Genomic DNA, 19,901 nt, shown 5'->3' on the forward strand with positions numbered 1-19,901 from the left:
ATGTGTTTTGCCTAAATCGGCCTCATGGTGGCGCTATAACAGGCCGTTGAGGAATATTTGGGGCAGAGGTTCGTCGTTGGCATCCAGGGAGTGTGTGTGCAAAGTTTGGTATGGATCGGGCCAACGGTGCCGGAGATTAGCTGGTAACAGACGGACGGAAGGAAGGAAGGACGGACGGACGCACACACACACACACACACACACACGGACGGAGTGCAAAACATACTCTCTCCCCATGCCTTCGGCCTGGTGGAGACAACTACTACTATAACGATGTGCCGTCACTGACTTATCTAGTTTGAGATTGTGAATTTGTGATAGTTACAATTTTAGTTTGATATTGATAGTTAGAGCTCAAATGTGAGATATTGATAGTTACAGTTATACTGTGAGACATTAGTTACAGACAGATAGACAGACTTTAATTGATACCGAAGGATATTCAGTTGTCATAGCAGCACTGCAATAAGTATGAAACTCAAGGTCCATAGAAAAACAACAAAAACACAATTACATACAACATACATACAATTAAAAAATAAATAAAAAAACAGTCCAAATGTACATGTTAGACAGGCATTTGTGACAGTTATAAATACAGGCTTTTAAGTCAATGTCTACTAAGGCTAGAGGGGTATCTAGTGTAACTCTGCACAGGGTTACTTATACTGACGATTCACAGACTCATCCAAGCGACACATGAATCTATGCATTAAGTTCCGGAGAACACAGAACAGTAAACATTATAATATTATAGAAGACAGTAAAGAAGACTTAACATTCGACCTGGACTTCTGTGCCAGGGCTGGTCAGGTGTGCGTGTATAGGCCAGGGGTCGCCATACAGACTTTGATAAAGTCCCCCTAATTTCACACGTTAAGTGGTCTCTAAACAATTTCACTTCCACTCAAAGGTAGCCTCGGAAACCCAGACGTTTACTCAAAGGGGGCGCGACTGTCATTTTTTGTTGCAAAAACCCTTTAGCCTATAGATCTTTCCCCGCTACCAAATTATGTGCAAATGGTCCTGTGAGTCATGTGACAATGACCATGGAACAAGGTTTTGATATTCCGCGATAAACCGTGTTCAGGGTTGGGAAGTAACGGATTACATGTAACGCCGTTACGTAATCAGAGTACAAAAAAACGGTAACTGTAACGTCTTAGAGTACATTTTAAAATGTGTAATCTGGATTACAGTAACGGAGGTATAGTAACGGGGGTTACAGGCTTGGTTACATTCTCCCCTTCCCCTCATCAATCTTAGGGCTTCAAATAAGTTAAAACACCAAACAATAAAATAATCAGTCGATTACGCATGATAAATGATCATCAGTGCGCTGTGTCGCTGCTGCTGCCCATGCAGCATGCACTGTGGGCACACGAGCAGCGCGCTCGCGTCGGTCCCCCAGCAGCACCAATGGTTTTCCCCGCCGTCAGAATCTAACTCTCCACTGTCTCCAGTCCCCATATACCATATTTATATTATATTATATTTTATAGCGTGATCTGTAGCCAGCGGACACTGACAGCTCTGTAACCGCGGGGACAAGAGAAGGCGGGGTGTGGAGCCTCTGGACGCGGGACACGGGTGGCCGTGGGTAGTGAGATTCCGACGGGGAGTGGAATGATACGATATATACTGTTCAAATGGCACACCAGGCGATGCATTGCTCACTATATGATGCGGACATAACCATAACTCCATGGATGGCTCCATGGCTTAGCGTTGATTTCTAGATGCAAACTGAATCAGTCCGCGATTAATTACAGCTGTGGATCGCATCGCGCATGGCGAAGTCAAACTGGTTCACTCAATCGCGCACGCGCATATAACAATTGCGCTAGCAAGCTTATGTGTGTGTGTGTGTGTGTGTGCGTCGTATCTGCCTGCCTGTATGCCAGCTCTGCCTGCCTGCCTGCCTGCCTGTCTGCCTGCCTGCCTGTCTGCCTGCTTGCTTGCCTGCCTGTCTCTCTGTCTGTCTGCCTGCCTGTCTGTCTGTCTGTCTGTGTCTGCACTCTGTCATGGGAGAACCATTTTTCCTCAATAGGCCTACCAATTTGTACAGCATGCCTTAATTTGGCTGTATACATATATTATTTATATTTGTATATGTATTATAATGATTAGGAATTATTATAATGATTAGGAATTAATTTGCCTTTTGTGCAAACCTGTGCCTAGCCGAATAGGACTACATTTTAACATGAATCATAATGGTGGTACTTGAGAGCCAAATATTTTCTGAGGTGGTACTTGAGAACCACTGATTTAACAATATTTCTGTAGTTTTTTCTTAATTTTATATAGGCTAAACATTCTGCTCTGGTTATCAATGGTAAAACTTGTTTTATGTAATTAAATAGAGGTTTGCTTAAAAGTAATCCAAAAGTAACTGAAAGTAACCCGTTACTTTTTAAATTGTGGTACTCGGATTACGTTACTGACTACAATTTATAGCAAGTAACTTGTAACTGTAGGGGATTACTTTTTAAAAGTAACCTTCCCAACCCTGACCGTGTTTGATAAACCGCATTAACATGTGCCCATAGGGGTGCCACAAAAACACTTCCCATTGTGATGGCTGCGCACCATGACTGAACACAGCCATAGGCACTGGCAGCAGAGCCATAGACAGACCGCCTGGCAGAGGTCTGCACTGAGGAACGCACTTTTCTAGTCATGTATACTGACTGAGTCATGTCTACTGACTGAGTATCAACTGAGTATCAACAATAAAAGGGATCGATATGATAGGAATGTAGATATAGGTATATAGTATGAGTTTGATTCCCGCCTCAGGAATCTGCTTCCTCAATGTGCTCTGTTAACTGACCTAACTCAATGCAGCAAAAAGGTTATCTTAGCAATAAATGAATAAATCTTAATCAGCAAAAGTCAGCTATGGATGACAAACACGTCCTAACGTACTAACAGTCCGACAGGCATTAGTCCGACACCCTACCCAAAACCCAACCCTAAACCTAACCTCACAGGAAGCCACAGGTTAGTTTTAACCTGCCACGGGTTAGTTTTAACCTGCCATGCATGTTGGGAACCACAGAGTTTGAACCTGCCACAGGTTAGTTTTAACCTGCCATGCATGCCGGGAGCCACGGGTGAGTTTTAACCCGGCCACAGGTTAGTTTTAACCTGCCATGCATGTCGGTGTTGTCGGACTAATGCCTGTCGGACTGTTGTATGTACTGTATGTCTAAGCTACGTATGCTATATGCACCCCATTGTGCTGAATACCACAGGGTGAGAGTGTATTGTATGTGTATTACAAACTTGCACTGAATGACTGAAGGTAAAAAAATATATATGATAATTAATGTCTATGCTTACCCAGGACTGTGTCAGTCATGGTGGGGTGCAGTGGTCAGGACACCAGGAAGGTGCATGGAAAATAGTTTTTGTACGATAGATCAGTTTGAAAGTTTTTTAATTTTTAATTTTTTTGTAGGCCTACCACCTTCAACAGTTATTGGCCAAATTGTGAAGCGGTCTGTCATTGTGCCAACATGGGGCTGATTTGGAATGGAGGTTCTTCCTTGGCCTACTGGAAGTGTGCATTCAAAGTTTCACACAGATTAGCTGCTCAAAGACAGACACGTAGACGTACAGGAGCAAAAACATAATCCCTGCTGTTTGTTCCAAGGGTGTTCCAGGGATAATTCAACTACTCATCTATTCACCTTATTATTGTAATGAATGACACATTAATGATCTGACGATCCGAGCTCAGCCAATCGTGGAGCAGAAGGTGTCAGACAAATATCAGTCATTGATCAGCCAATAGTGGAGCAGCAGGTGTCCTGAATTACATGGACCCTAGTGTTACACAGAAATTATGTAAACAGAGATTACGTTGTAATGGCTCAGGGCTATTTGCAACTCTTTTGTATTTGTCAAACAGTGAGTATATATTCCAGTGATGGGTCTGATATACTTCACACACTAGTTTCGTCGCATATTGAAGACATCACTTCAAGGTTCTTCTCACCGCCAAGGACTTCCGAAAACTACTAAAGGTGATAATAATGCAATTACTGCTTATGAGAATTACATGAATAGACTTTATAATAATTGTTGGCCATGTACACTGACAGCTTTTTTTTTTACATCCCTTTACATTCTTGCAGAAAATGAAGACCCAAATTGTGTTCCTGCTTTTTGCTCTGGTGGCTATTATTAATGGCGCAGCACTGCAAAATGTGAAAGCTGAAGATAAGCCAGGTAACATGCAGTTTCATAAGATAACATTTCAATTCTTGTCATGTGTCACCTCCTTAATGCCTTGCATTAACATTTAAGGATAAAGATTTGACACATTCACAAAATCACAAAGCATCGTACAAACCTTGCAAATTGTGCATTTGTGCATTAATTGCAGTATATATTGCTATTTTGAATACTACTTTCTTTAGTTTATTCATCCAATCTTTTCATTGTTGGTACAATGTGTGTGGTGGACTTGCAAACAAAGGTGCTTCTTGTGTGGATTCGGCACCTTTTGTGTACATCTTTTTCATGTCTGTCATGTTGCAGGTCACTGCACCACTGCACACTGCACTATATATTTAACCATAATTTTGTGCAAGGATAGACATTTCTTTTATTACTGTATACCAGTGGTTTTCAATCTTTTTCATATCAAGGCCCATTATTTATTCTGCTTTTGAGCCACGGACCACTGAAAAGTGAATGTTGGTACGATAGGAGATATAACAGGCAAACATTGATCAAAATAATTATTCTTAAGTGATGCAGATGTTTAACAATAATTTAACTCTCAAGAGTTAAAGATCTAATAAGGTCTAATAAGAAACTGTCAATCAATTGGCTGGGGACCACCTGGAATGACCACTGGTGGTCCCCGGACCACTCGTTGAAAACCACTGCTGTATACAATGCATCTTACAAACTCAATGCTGATACCTGTTTTAGTCTGGCAGTCAACAGGCTTCTTTTGTTTAAAGTGGGAAAGTCTTTTTTATTGGCCTAAAATATTGTCTATATACATACATTCATGGATCCACTTGCTGACCGGCTGTCAGTATTGAGCAATCTTTTTAATAGGGGTTTATATGTGACCATACCATTAACATCCTATATAAGGCAAGATTTTCTAAATTTCATTATGCTTTATGTAGCATGTGACATGTCAAACTAGGAGGTTTTCATGATTCTGAATCCATTTCAAGCATTAGTTTTTCACAAAAAACACACCTTGGGCTAAAAGCGGCCATAGCTCAATACCGACAGCCGGTACGTCAGCAAGTGGATTCATGAATGTATGTATATACAGTAGAAAATATTTTAGGCCAATAAAAAAAACTATATACCAGATTTCACACCCCACAACCCCAATACAACGGCGGACTTGGCCCCACCCCCAAATACCCTATATGTGTGGCTCGAAGAATATGAGATATAATGTATACCAAATACAAATCTTGTATATTGACTGATGTGTTTGAAAGCTGAAACAGTAGCACAATATTTTATGGCTGACATTTCATGTTGATAGGTTTGACTATTTGCACCAACAAGAACTAAATCTAAATATGTCTACCCTGTAAACTGATGGTACAAAACTGTTTCTTTTTATCCTGCTGTAGCTAATGACAAGCAGGCAGACCTCCCTAAACCTGTAAAGGTTGAAGATGTCCCTAAACCTGTAAAGGTTGAAGATGTCCCCAAGCCTGTCAAAGTTGAAGATGTCCCCAAGCCTGTAAAGGTTGAAGATGTGCCCAAGCCTGTAAAGGTTGAAGATGTCCCCAAGCCTGTCAAAGTTGAAGATGTCCCCAAGCCTGTAAAGGTTGAAGATGTCCCCAAGCCTGTAAAGGTTGAAGATGTCCCCAAGCCTGTAAAGGTTGAAGATGTCCCCAAGCCTGTCAAAGTTGAAGATGTCCCCAAGCCTGTAAAGGTTGAAGATGTCCCCAAGCCTGTAAAGGTTGAAGATGTCCCCAAGCCTGTAAAGGTTGAAGATGTCCCTGAGGCAGAAGAGACCGAAGATGTTTCTGAGGCAGAAGAGACCGAAGATGTCCCTGAGGCAGAAGAGACCGAAGATGTCCCTGAGGCAGAAGAGACCGAAGATGTCTCTGAGGCAGAAGAGGCCGAAGACTTCCCTGAGGCAGAAGAGATCGAAGACGTCCCTGAGGCAGAAGAGACCGAAGACGTCCCTGAGACAGAAGAGACCGAAGATGTCCCTGAGACAGAAGAGGCTGAGGATGAGGAGGAGGATGACATGGCAGAGGATGAGGAGGATGACATGGCAGAGGATGAGGAGGATGACATGGCAGAGGATGCGGAGGAGGATGACATGGAAGAGGATGATATGTCTGAGGATTTGGGAGAGGATGATATGTCTGAGGATTTGGGAGAAGATGAAATGGCCGAGGATTCAGATGAGGATGAAATGGCCGAGGATTCAGAGGAGGATGAAACGGCTGAGGGTTCAGAGGAGGATGAAACGGCTGAGGATTCAGAAGAGGGTGAAATGGCTGAGGATTTGGAAGAGGGTGAAACAGCTGAGGATTTGGAAGAGGGTGAAAAGGCTGAGGATTTGGAAGAGGGTGCAACAGCTGAGGATTTGGAAGAGGGTGAAAAGGCTGAGGATTTGGAAGAGGGTGAAACAGCTGAGGATTCCGCATAGGCCCATAAACAGAGAAGAAAAGTTGTTGGTCAAAGGTACTGTATTGTACACATTAAAAACATTGTATTGTTAAAGGGCTTGTAACATTAAAAAAATGTTTTTGTAATTTTTCTTTTTAGGTTTTCTGTGCTCAATTGCATCCAAAACACCTGAACTTTTAACATTCAGTAGATTTTCTGTGGTCTGGGGTTTTCTGGCTCAAACAAGTGCTCTGCTTTTCCTGCTGTTTGTGATGTCACAGCCTGCAAATCCCATTATGTCAATGGGATTTGCCAGCAGATGTCACTGTTTTCACTGTTTTGCCTGTTTTCATTGCAGCTCAAAAGGCTTCCAAACCCCAGAGAAAACTCCATACCACATAAAATCCACTGAATGTTCAAAGTTCAGGTTTTTAGGATATAATTGAGGTCATAAACAGGCATAGACATAAAAAGCTTTGTAGTATGATTCATCAGTTGAGTGCATTTTTTACTCAAACAGAAAACAATATCAAATAATATTTTGTAATACTATGCGCAAGGGCAAAGAATATAACTACATGCGCTCTTGAATAACACCAATAACAACTGGTGAATCATTGACAAAAACATGTGAGTAAATTATTTGCCATTGGTTTTGGTATTCATGTCTTTCTGTGCTTCTTCCACAGCTCCAGAGTAACGCCCAGATTATCATCTCCTCACCATTGTTTTTAATAATGCATGAGGATTGTTAAAAGGCACAGAGGCTTCAAGGATGTTTCTTCATAATTTGTGACCCTCAAATAAAAGCCATATAATGCACCCTGTTGTGTAGCTTGTCTGTTTTTAGGTGAACATGCTGGAAAGGTCTAATTACAAAATAACATATAATGTTACATGTTAAACATGTTAAAGGTGTAGTGAAACGGAAATGGTGGACATTTATTGTGAAGTTTCAAGTTGAAACACCGCTATGAAGTTTCTGAACCAATCAGAGCGTCGCATCCCTTCAGGGGATGGGACGGTAGCTAGGGGCCGTAGCTATGCATGAGCTATGCTACGCAGGACAGCGTGTGGATGTTTGTTTACAAATCAGATAGTCGTCCAGCTTTACCAGTTTACTCTTATGTGGCTTATTTCTACCCTATAATGTTTTCAGATACATTTTTTAGCGTGATGATTAAGTTGAAACCGAGTAATACACTCCCTGGATGTTATCTTGAATGGGAATAAAAACGGAAGATGTTTGTAATCAGTAGCAGCTGTGCAGCCTGTGCTGGACGGATGCAGAGATATGGGGAATTTTATTGGCTTTTATCGATGTTGGCCTCGACACGTCATCATGCAGCACGTTTTTGTTTTCAGGAAGTAATAAAAAATATATTTTTATGGACGTTTGATATAAAAACACAAAAATGAGAATTTTCCCGTTTTTTTGGCATCTATTGTTAGGTATGCCCATATGATGACCACGGATATGGTCTAAAAGTGTGAAAAACGTATTTTTCATTTCACTACAGGTTGCATTGAGAACCAGATGTAGAAGGATTTGTTGAATATTCTCACAAAAGCCACTGCATAGAATCTAGTTTAGGTCAGTTGCATATACTACTAGCTACTACTACTATTACATACTATGTAATGTAATGTTACATGCAGATTGCTATTTGCAGTGTTTAAAATATTTATCAATTGTCTATTAGCCAAGCCCTGATTTCTAATTGGTTAATGCTTGTTGATGATTATTGGAATCACCTGTTGTATTAAGTTCCTCTCTCGAAGAGAGTCATATGGGGTGCCGCCACCTGGTGGCGCAAAAGCACAGAAACTCTGCATGTACTCACGAACAATTTCATTGGATCGTGAAAGTGTCGCTCACGGTGAAATCCCCAACCCCACCCACTTGGTATAAAACCGGGGGTTGGGCCCGTGAGCGTCATTCCTCTACCTTTCTGCCGCAGATGCCACATCGCTCTGACAAAGAAATTCACCACCGGCTGTTGAAAAAGTTTTCCCTAGAACGGACGAGTTTGTACACTTGTACCTGGAGATTCGCAGCCCCTGCAAGGTGCTTTTCCCACTCACGAACGTTGCAGAAGTTTTTCTCCAGCAGTAAGTCCTTACACGGACAATAAAACACAAGTGAGCAGTCACGCGGCTTGTTGTTTAGTCCTTCTTCTACTACTAGCTTTGCGCCTTAGCACTCAGCTAGCTTACTGCTTCGCTTGGCCTACTGTTAGCTGCCACGTTCAGGGTTGCTGCTCGCCCTGCTAGCTTAGCCTCCCTAGTGCTACTAGCTCTCAGCTTCCCTCCTTAGCGAGCCCGCTGCTTAAAGAGTAGCCGTTAGGCACCCTTTTCCCCTCGTCTACGCTTCTGCCCCGCTGTTAGCCTTCGGCCTAACCGGCGTTGTGCTAACCAGCTACTAGCTAGACACCAGCAGCCCATTAGCTACACGCTACGTCCCGCTGTTAACCGGCGGCCTACCGGCGTCGCGCTAACTAGCTACAGCCTCGCTAGCTACACAGTTTACAGCTAACATCCAAGCTATCGGTATTTAGCCTGTCTTCAGCCGTTAGGCGTTGATTTAGCGCTACTACCGCTACAACAACTATCTTTTCAACCGGCTACAACAATCATCATAACAGCCACTACAGCAGGCTGCGACGCTGATTCGCTTGCTACCGGTGTTTTAGCTAATCTTCAGCCGCTAGGCGTTGATTTTAGCGTCCCCACCGCTACAACAACAAGCAACCACCGTAGCCGGGTTGCAACGCTAGCTTGCCATCCAGCCGAACGGCGCCGGCTACTAGCATTCTCCGCAGGAAAGAACCGGGTAGTTACGAGAGTAACCAAGGTTCGCGGAAAGAACCGGGTAGTTACGAGTGTAACCAAGGTTCGCGGAAAGAACCGGGTAGTTACGAGTGTAACCAAAGTTCGAATAGTCACGCACCATGGCCACCGGCGGTGATGACTGTGACTTTGACCCCTCCCCCGCTGAACCAAAGTCTTGCTTCAGACGCGGCTGTCTCTACCTCCTCTCCCCCACGGACACACATGCACTGTGCATGTTCTGTCTTGGTCTTCCACACATCAGAGATGCATTTGAGAAGCCAGGTTGGTGCCCAGCCTGTTCCAAGATGACAGACAGAGAGAAGGGTCGAAGGCTGGCCAGAGTCAAAGCCTATGAAGATAGAGCTTTCCTTGACAATTTCGATCTCAGGGACCGTCTTTCCGGAGCGCCCCCTGAACCATGGCCCCCCCTCCCCCCAACAGCTGGGCGCATTGAATATAATTATTCTGCTTCAGGCGCTAGACCTCGCTTCCCGACAGCGACGTCCCAGCGACGCGACGGGGAGCCTGAGACCGCCTCCCCAACCAGGAAGACTCCCAGAGCCGGACCACTGGCCAGAGAGCCTCTCCTCCCATCAAAGGAGGAAAGGGACTCCAGCCTGGCCGCCAAGAAGTTGTATGCCCTTGCAGCCGCACAGGGCAAACATCTCAACGCCACCTCACTGCTCCAAGGATCTCTCACAGCCATCTTCGCGGGTATGGGGGCTGTCCCCTCCCGCGATGAGGTGGCGGAGATCAAACGCATACATGAGGAGATGATTAAGTTCGTCTGGGCGACCACGTCACTAGCAGGACGCATCGCCACCTCCATCATCGTGGCTGAACGATCCAGGTGGGTTGACACCAACCCAGCCCTGGACGCCACCATACGCAAGGATCTCCTGGAAGGTCCCATCCTTCCAGGAGGCCTTTTTAAAGGAGCCTTGGAAAGAATGGCTCTAGCAGTCGAGGAGCAACGACCTGGCCACGAGGCACTCATCACCTTTGCCCCTACCCGCCCTCCGCGTGCCCAGTCCAGGGACTTTGTTCCTCGCCAGGTTCAACACCAGCCCGCACGCCAGGGCCAACGTCAGAACCAGCGCCCAGGCGGTCGTGGCCGCCAGCCTCAACGCCCCCGCCAGGATAGGGACGACGGACAACGAGCTCCTCCAAGGGCTCCCTCCGCGGACGCGAGGGACAGACGTCCCCCACGCCCCACTGACCAACGCCGCCGCCCTCCAGCAGCCGCGACCGGCGCTAAGAAGGGCCCCCCCAAGGCCGGCAAGGCTCAGCAGAAGAAGTGACACTTCCTGCCTCCCGGGGGAGGCGCACCTGGACGTCTTCCCCCACCCCCCCCCCCCACCTCAGGACTTGCACTGGGCGTAGTAGTCTCGGACTGCACTCCCGAGCCGCCCCACAAGAGGTCGAGGCTCATGACACGGGTTCCCGCCACTGGCGGGCCCGTGACCAAGCCACACAGGTCTGCACTAAATGCACATGTTCCATGTTTTTCTGTAATAAAGGCACTGCCCAAAACAAAAAAACAACAAGAACACCGATGTCGGGGGACCATGAACTCTCTGTCAGGAGCAACCCACGGGCTGCCCACTGCAGAGAGGCGGGGCATGAAGCCGGTGGCGTGCTCAAACGCCACTGGGGAGACGGGTCATGCCGAAAATGTCTCTGGTCTGGGGGCGGACCACCCCTTAACCAGGCGCATTGCACAGTGGGAGCGCCACGGCGCGTCACCATGGGTTCTGCGCACCTTAGCGAAGGGTTACAGACTCCAGTTCGCTATGAGACCCCCCGCGTTCGGCGAGGTCATCTTCACCGAAGCACGGGGTCAAGCTGGCCATATACTCCAACAGGAGATAATGACTCTAGTGGAGAAGAAGGCCGTCAGAGAGGTGCCCCTCAGCCAGAGCCGCAGCGGGTTCTACTCCCGCTACTTCCTGGTCAAGAAAAAGGGGGGGGGGGCTCCGTCCTATCCTGGACCTTCGAGCACTCAACAGACACCTCAAAACTTTCAAGTTCAAGATGCTGACGGCCAAGTCTCTGGCACGTTCCATACGCCCAGGCGATTGGTTCACGTCAATAGATCTAAAAGACGCCTATTTTCACATCCCTATCTACCCACCCCACAGGAAGTTCCTGAGGTTCGGGTTTCAGGGGAGAGTATACGAGTATACAGTCCTCCCCTTTGGGATGTCCCTGAGTCCCAGGGTTTTTGTTCGATGTACGGAAACTGCTCTCGCCCCGTTACGACAACAGGGTCTCCGGGTTGCAAGCTACATCGACGACTGGCTTCTGTGCGCGGACTCGGCGCAGGAAGCGACACAGAACACAGCCAGGGTATTGTCCCATGTGGCCTCCCTAGGTTTCAACGTGAACCATACCAAGAGCATGTTGACGCCGACGCAGTCTACGGACTTCATAGGCATCACGTTGGACTCAGTCGCATACAGTGCGAAACTGAGCGCCGACCGGGTGGACGACCTGCTGAAGTGTGCCGCACAGTTCAGGACAGGCCGCACACTTCAACTCGGGGTGTGCCTGCGCATGGCAGGCCTCATGGCCTCAGCCATCTCTCTGGCACGCCTGGGCAGGCTGTACATGAGACCTTTCCAACGATGGTTGAAGTCTCTACACCTGCCTCCCAGGTTCACACGACGCCGGGTGAGAGTCTCCCCGGGTTGTGTATTGGCCTTGAAATGGTGGTCCGACAGACGCAACCTGACGGAAGGGGTACCGCTGGGGTTGCCCCTGTCCAGAAGGGTGGTCACCACGGACGCCAGTCTTTCGGGCTGGGGAGCCACTCACGAGGGCAGGACGGCCAGAGGGGTGTGGAACGGTTCCCTAAGGGGATCCGCTCACATCAACTATCTGGAACTTCTGGCGGTTTTCCTCGCCTTGAAGGAGTTCGAGCCGTTCCTCGGGGGACATCACGTGTTGGTCCGTACGGACAACACCACGACGATGGCCTACATCAACAGACAAGGAGGGCTCAAATCCCTGCGTCTGTGCTCACTGGCTCACAGACTACTGATCTGGTGCGACAGCCGGTTCCTCTCCCTCACGGCCTGTCACGTCCCAGGACTCCTGAACTCAGCCGCGGACCTCCTATCGAGAGGCCCACTCCGCTACAGCGAATGGTCCCTCCATCCATGGGTGGTGGGCCAAATGTGGCACAGCTTTGGAGTTCCGGTGGCGGACCTCTTTGCCACGGAGGAGAACACGAAGTCCCCTCTGTTCTTCTCCCTCACAGGCAGGCCGCCCCTGGGTCTGGACGCCTTAGCGCATCAGTGGCCTCAGGGCCTACTCTACGCCTTCCCACCGCTGGAACTGATCCCACAAGTTCTAGCCAGGGTGAGAGTTCTGGGCTCGGAGCTACTCCTAGTGGCTCCAGCCTGGGGGTCCTGGAGACAGGACATCGCTTCCCTCCTCTATCGCGACCCATGGCGACTCCCTCTGAGGGTCGATCTGCTAACGCAGGCCAACGGCGAGATATTCCACCCGCGCCCCCAGGACTTGGACCTTTGGGTTTGGCCCGTGATGGGGCGCCGCTTGCGGTAGCAGGTCTGCCACAGAATGTCATAGAGACTATTCTGAGTGCTAGAGCAGTCTCCACCAGACGCCGGTACAACACGGCTTGGCAGCTGTTTCAACGTTGGTGCTCGGCCAGGCCTGGTGGGGTCCTCCCTTTCCAGGCCTCGGTGGTGCTCATCCTGACCTATCTGCAGGAGTTCCTGGACAGAGGTCTAGGCTTGTCCTCGGTTAAGGTCAATCTGGCGGCGATATCAGCCTCCCACTTAGGTGTGAACAACGGACCGGTGAGTGAGCACCCGCTGATCCGTCAGTTCATGAAGGGTGTCCTACACCTTAGACCGGTTGCCAGATCCCTGGTCCCAGCCTGGGATCTGACGGTGGTATTGGACTCGCTTACAAAGGAACCATTCGAACCACTGGAGACAGTGGATTTGAAGTTTCTCTCGCTGAAGACCACGCTGCTGGTAGCACTGACAACGGCGAAGCGTGCTAGTGACATCCACGCACTCTCAGTCAATGAGAGCTGCATGAGATTTAGTGGTAACAACACTAAGGTCACGGTTAGGCCGAACTTGTCTTTCAAGCCAAAGACCTTTCCTGCTGGTCGTGACCCGGTGGAGCTCATGGCGTTCCACCCGCCGCCTTTTGCCTCAGAGGAGGAGAAGGCGGCTACACTGTCTCTGTCCGGTCAGGGCGATCAGACTGTACAGGGACAGGACAGCTCCCTTCAGACAGGGAGATCTTTGTCTCTTGGGCCTCCCACGCCAGGTGGAAGGGGAAGCCTATAACAAAGGTGAGGCTTTCACAGTGGATTGTGGAAGCTATACAACTGGCTTACGCCGGTAGTGGGGTGGAGCTCCCTGAAGGGTTAAAGGCTCACGCCACGAGGGGCATGGCGGCATCCTGGGCCCTGGCACGGGGCGTCCCCATCCAGGATGTGTGCGCAGCGGCAAGTTGGTCGTCTCCTTTGACCTTTGCCACGTATTACAATCTTGACGTGGCACCCAGGGACTTAGCCCAAGCAGTCCTGGGTGCCGCAGCACAATGATTGACAGTGCATAGTGCCCCCATGTTCACACAAGCATTCCCTAGAGTGGCTCTATGAGATGGTTAGCCATCGAGCCCGTTTCACGAGCACATAAGGCAGCTTGCTGTCGGCTCCTTAGTAGGGATTGATAGCAGTCGGACAGGTTGGTCTGTCCCGCTATCGGCTTTGTTCTACCTGGTCAGGGACCTAGGTAGCCTTTACTCGTCCTCCTTAGGGGAGTATACACGTGCCACGCCTGTGGGTGGCCTGCGTGTGTCTCTTGATAGGTGGACCTTGGATCGGTCCTATCAGCCGGTGTGATCATACGGGAGTGTTATGATCCCCATATGACTCTCTTCGAGAGAGGAACTTAATACAACTTCGGGTTACTTCAGTAACCTCAGTTGTATAAGTGACTCGAAGAAGAGAGTCATTAAGACGCCCTTCTGCTTTGTCAGCGGCAGAAAGGTAGATTGATAGGAATGACGCTCACGGGCCCAACCCCCGGTTTTATACCAAGTGGGTGGGGTTGGGGATTTCACCGTGAGCGACACTTTCACGATCCAATGAAATTGTTCGTGAGTACATGCAGAGTTTCTGTGCTTTTGCGCCACCAGGTGGCGGCACCCCATATGACTCTCTTCTTCGAGTCACTTATACAACTGAGGTTACTGAAGTAACCCGAAGTTTCTTGTTCTATGGATTACTGTTTGATAAAGATCAAAACATCAGTCTGTCTAAAGGGAATGAAGCCTTCGCTACCATGTAAAGGTAAAGATCGAGCCAGCTAAAGCAGGGATGCTGTATTCACAGTTCACACTGACAGATACAAAGGATAACTAGAAAAAGTGCCCTTCTGGGCACATGTCTCCACCAGGAGGATAGGACTGTGTGAGATGTTTGGCAAAATGTTTAGGAGTAATATAAACATGTTTTTTTGTTTGTTAGTTTTTTGCAACAATTTTCTTCATTTTGTTGAGGAAATGCAGAGTGCCTGGTGACGCCAATTGGATGATTTGAGGCATTTTGTTCCAAAAATGTGTTTTGCAAAAATCAACCTGTTGGTGGCGCTATAACAGGCCAATGTGAAAAGGGTGGGATATATTCCTCAGCCTAGTAAGAAAATGTGTGAAAGATTTCACGTAAATTGCATGTTGCGTTCATGATTTGAGGCTTTTGTTCAAAACGGGGCAAACTTGCAAACTGTGAAAGCCAATTATAGCCAATTAGGATGGAATATGAAATATCGGACAGATCCGACTTGAGCACATGACCATAGAGATACTGTGTGGCCCAGGCGGTGGCGTAACCGTCTGGGCACCCGACTGGTAATCCAGTCGCAGTGTGCCGCGGGTTCGACTCCCGAGCCCGACACGGCCTTTACTGCATGTCTTCCCCCATCTCTCTCCCGTTTCCTGTCAGCCTACTGTCTGTCCCTTCAAAAACCAATAAAAGGCGTAAGCCGCAAAAAAATAATAAAAAAAAAAAAAAGAGATACTGTGTAACGATTTGTGAGATTTTTGGACAGAATCTGGAGGAGTAATATCAAAAATGTGTTTTACAAAAGTCGGCCTCCTGGTGGCGCTATAAAAGGCAGATGCGGAAAATGCAGGTCAAAGATTTGTCCTTGGCCTCTAGGGAGTGTGCATGCAACGTTTCACGCAGATCGGTGCAGTTTTAGGTAAAAATGTGAAAAGCTGCCTCATGGTGGCGCTATAACAGGCCGTTCTGGAAAATGTGGGGCAGAGGTTCATCATTGGCATCCAGGGAGTGTGTGTGCAAAGTTTGGCATCGACCGGGTTAACGGTGCCGGAGATTAGCTGGTAACGGACGGACGGACGGACGGACGGACGGACGGACGGACACACGGACGGAGTGCAAAACATACTCTCTCCCCATGCCTTCGGCCTGGTGGAGACAAAAAAAGAACGACACAGGAACGCAAAGCACCAACGAGCTGGACAGATGTATGGAGAACCGGGATGACTGGAAGCGACGATGGAGGGCTTGTCTGAGGACGACCTAGAGTGTGGGTTGACTAAAGCCATTATTGTTACTTCATTATGTATTTTTAGTAGTAGTACTCCTAAAAAAAAATCACACCCGTGTGAAGTGAGGGGCGCTCTTGTCATCGTACATCATGACGTAAATTCTCCATTAATTGTCAATGGGAATTACATTTTTGTGTAGGACAAAAATAGCCGATTTGCTCGTCCATATATGACGTAAATTCTCTGAAAGTGGAGATGTGGAGAGAAAGCTACTAAGACCAAGCTTTTACCTGGTCCATGGCTGCACCTGCCCTCCCTAGGGGGCTAATTTCAACATAATGTGCCATCTGTTTGCAGCTAAGCATCAATGGGATCCGTCTCAGTGAATTTCCCTATGCCAAGAGCTCTCCTTTCAGATGCCCAGCAAAATGAAAAGCTCCCAGGCAGGCTGTAAGCTATATCACAGTTCATGATATGCTGTTATGCTATTTTTGAGAGACACTAGCTCCTCCAACGTCTGGTTTTTGGAATTGCGTCATGTGGCAGCAAGTCTATGGACTTTTTCAGCTCCAAAGTCTGGCTTTTGGAGTTTAGAGCTCTTTAAACAAAGTCTATGGACTTTTAACGTTTGTTTAGAGCACTTTAACCCATTTTGGGCGGGAACCCCTTTTGGTGTTTTAAACATTGTTATAATTTAGCTATTTTAGAAAAATCGTGAAAATATTTATTTCAGAAAACTGGAGGATTTAGAAGAATGTTTTTAAATTTTGAGGTCAGGCCTAAATGGGTTAAACAAACAAGAGTACGCAGCCAATTTTATGGACTTCCTAATGTTTGTTTAGAGCACTTTAACTTCACACGAGTGTGAGTTTTCCTTTGTAAGAATGGAAAGCTTGTGTGAGCCAGGGGGCTTAGTCCAATTAAGGTATTTACATGAGGCTATTTCGCTTTCATTATATATACTGTACCATACCCTTTCTGGTGTGTCAGCTATCACATTAAGTTAACTCTAGGGAGTACATGTACAGCTCGGCGCCGCACACCTCAGCTGAAACACTCAATAACATTGGTACTGTATATGAATCAGAAATGCTGCAAAGCATGAAATTCATGCTAGAACTTTACTGTGACGCACAAAGTGCACTGACAACGCAACTGTAAAAATGAACAGACAACTGTTGGCATAATAACGTGGATAGGGCGGCGGTGGCCCTGGATGGTAACCGTAAGGTTGACAGTTCGAACCCGGGCTCCCCCAGAGTTACTGTCGAAGTGTCCTTGAGCAAGACACTGAACCCCTAATTGCTCCCAATGTGCTAGTTGGTGCCTTGCATGGTTTTCGCTGCCATCGGTGTGTGAATGGGTGAATGTAATGCACAATCTCTGTAAAGCGCCTTGGATAAAGGCGCTATATAAATGCACCATTTACCATTTACCATAATAGTACAGGACTGCTAATTCTGTGATACAGCATAACACTTATTAACCAAAGGACAGATGATAAGACAAATGGGAAACAAACCTTGTAAAGTAGTTACAGTAGATGCACTTACTGGAACTCTGTGGTCCACCGTCCAACTCAGTCTCTGTGCAGATCTGCTTCAGTTGAGTGACCCTCCCCACCATGCTGAGGAGTCGGTCCATCATGGATATTTCAACGCCCTTGTCATCCTCTGGCTCAGAGTTTATTTCAATACCTGTTAGAATGACAGCAAAGGAAGGGGGCTATTTCCAACGGCTGTCATTATTAAGCATGTCCTCGAGCCATCGCATCTCAAGGATGACCTCTCTCGTACTCGTGCTAGTCTGAGACAGGCCTGTGGCCCTCCCTCCTACACACACATTGCACACAGAGGGTAACACTTGCTATGCATCCCACGTTATTTCATCATACATCATCTTATTCCGGCAAATCACAATTTGCGCCCTCACTTTTCCGTCTTCACTTTTCTGCCCTCACTTTTTATCCTCAATATGTACTTTGCTCAGCCAATCAAATCATCGCTATGGGGTGTCATTAACTGTCATTGCATTTCTGTATGTGTTTATCATTTTGTTTTACCGACGGCACAGGATGGTGCCATGGTGGTCATTGCATGTCACAGTAATGTAACTTTGGGAGTGTAGCTAACTGGACCCGCTCATTCCATGTTGTGGTCTCGAAACACCGCATTACAGTGCATGTGATAGCGCACGTAACGTTGTGGCTGCTAATTCCCCCGTCCCGGGCTGAATGGGACTTAAAAGTTATGTTGAGTAACGTTCTAGCAGTTTAAACGTTGCAAATAACTGTGGCATGGCGTTGGAGTTTTTTTACGAAGATTAAGTAAATTAACTGTAAATTGTGCTAGCAAGTGGTTGGTGCTGCAAGCAGTGCAGATTGGGATGGAGGACGTTGCTGTGCGGCGCTAGGTTCCTTATGGCTGTCCATGCCCCGGGGCGTTGTGAGATGGGCCCCAAAGCGAGCAGGTATCAGACATCAGACAGGCGCCAACTTGCGACAGCCGACCGACAGAGTTTGTTAAATTGAGTCATATTTGGCGGACATTTGACCTAATTTCTCCTTTCATTGTCAATAGCAAATATGAGACGTGTGGGGACAAGATTTAGCGGACATTTGACCTAATTTCTCCTTTCATTGTCAATAGCAAATATTGAGACGTGTGTGGACAAAAGCTGTATATAGGAGGGGCTAGCGCCCCTCAAAAATCACACCAGTTTGAAGTGAGGGGCGCTCTTATCATCATACATCATCTCATTCGGGCCAATCACAATTTGCGTCTTCACTTTTGTTTACGCAATGTTTTTGTTTACACAAAATTGTGTAAATCAAATCAATGGCATTCAATGTTTGTGTTTGTACAAAAACACTCAAACACTCAAAACTGGCCATTCATTGTCAATGGCAATCAATGTTTGTGTTTGTACAAAAACTCAAAACTGGCCATTCATTGTCAATGGCATTCAATGTTTGTGTATACACAAACACTCAAAGCTGGCCATTCATTATCAATGGCATTCAATGTTTGTGTTCACACAAACACTCAAAGCTGGCCATTCATTATCAATGGCATTCAATGTTTGTGTTAGGACAATGATTGTGTTTACACAACCCCTCAAAGCTGAACATAGGAGGGGCTAGCGCCTCTCAAAAACCATGTGCACTGTGCACAGAGAGAGAAAAAGAGCCAAGAGACAGATAGAGAGGATTAGGTAGAGATATTGGGAGGGAGAGAGAGAGAAGGGGGAACAGCCTACAGTTGGGTGCCACCGATATTGTCCCTTATCATTTGACCCATTTAGGCCTGACCTCAAAATTTTAAAAAATCCTTCTAAATCCTCCAGTTTTCTGAAATAAATATTTTCACGATTTTTCAAAAATAGCAGACCTACAAGCTCGTAGCGCGCCACTCGGTGGCGCGCTATGAGCTTGTAGATCTGCTATTTTTCAATAGCTAAATTATAACATAATGTTTAAAACACAAAGGGGTTCCCGCCCAAAATGGGTTAACTGTCCTTTTGCGCAGATCACGCAAACCTCAGCAAAAAGAAAAGGACAATATCGATGGCCTCCAACTGTATATCACCCACGCAATTAACCGAAATCTGAACACGCCGAGACAGAAAGAGAGAGAGAGAATAGCCACTGTAGTGGATCAGTCATGGTGTTACAAGGTGAGACATTGTGATCTTTTACCACAGTGTGTGATGAGGCAGGTGTGGAAGTCTAGCAGCAGCTCTCTGATCTCCTCTGGGCAGGGGCAGTTATCTGGCTGTGTCTCCTCTCGGAAGCTCAGCAGCATGTTGATCTGAAGCAGGTGCACATCATACAAACACATCACACAGACATAGAAGATATGGTGAAAGTAGTTCCACAGCGAAATGAG

General features: G+C 47.0%; 2 protein-coding genes across 2 annotated transcripts in view; one reads left to right on the top strand and one right to left on the bottom strand.

Annotated features, from left to right (window-relative positions):
• Window positions 1–19,901, bottom strand: part of LOC306930868 (ryanodine receptor 2-like) — a 170,084-nt gene that overhangs the window by 104,198 nt on the left and 45,985 nt on the right. Inside the window, 2 exon segments of the mRNA XM_079511964.1 lie at window positions 17,568–17,711; window positions 19,712–19,823. Coding sequence (XP_079368090.1) covers window positions 17,568–17,711; window positions 19,712–19,823 — 256 coding nt within the window.
• Window positions 3,971–7,384, top strand: LOC306930646 (uncharacterized protein). Its single transcript, XM_079511716.1, has 4 exons — window positions 3,971–4,034; window positions 4,146–4,239; window positions 5,625–6,696; window positions 7,311–7,384. Exons 2-3 carry the CDS (start codon window positions 4,149–4,151, stop codon window positions 6,659–6,661), a joined length of 1,128 nt encoding a protein of 375 aa, XP_079367842.1. The 5' UTR covers window positions 3,971–4,034; window positions 4,146–4,148; the 3' UTR covers window positions 6,662–6,696; window positions 7,311–7,384.

The sequence above is a fragment of the Electrona antarctica genome (assembly GCF_951216825.1).
Source record: "Electrona antarctica genome assembly, chromosome: 10".
NCBI classification, from domain to species: Eukaryota; Metazoa; Chordata; class Actinopteri; order Myctophiformes; family Myctophidae; genus Electrona; species Electrona antarctica.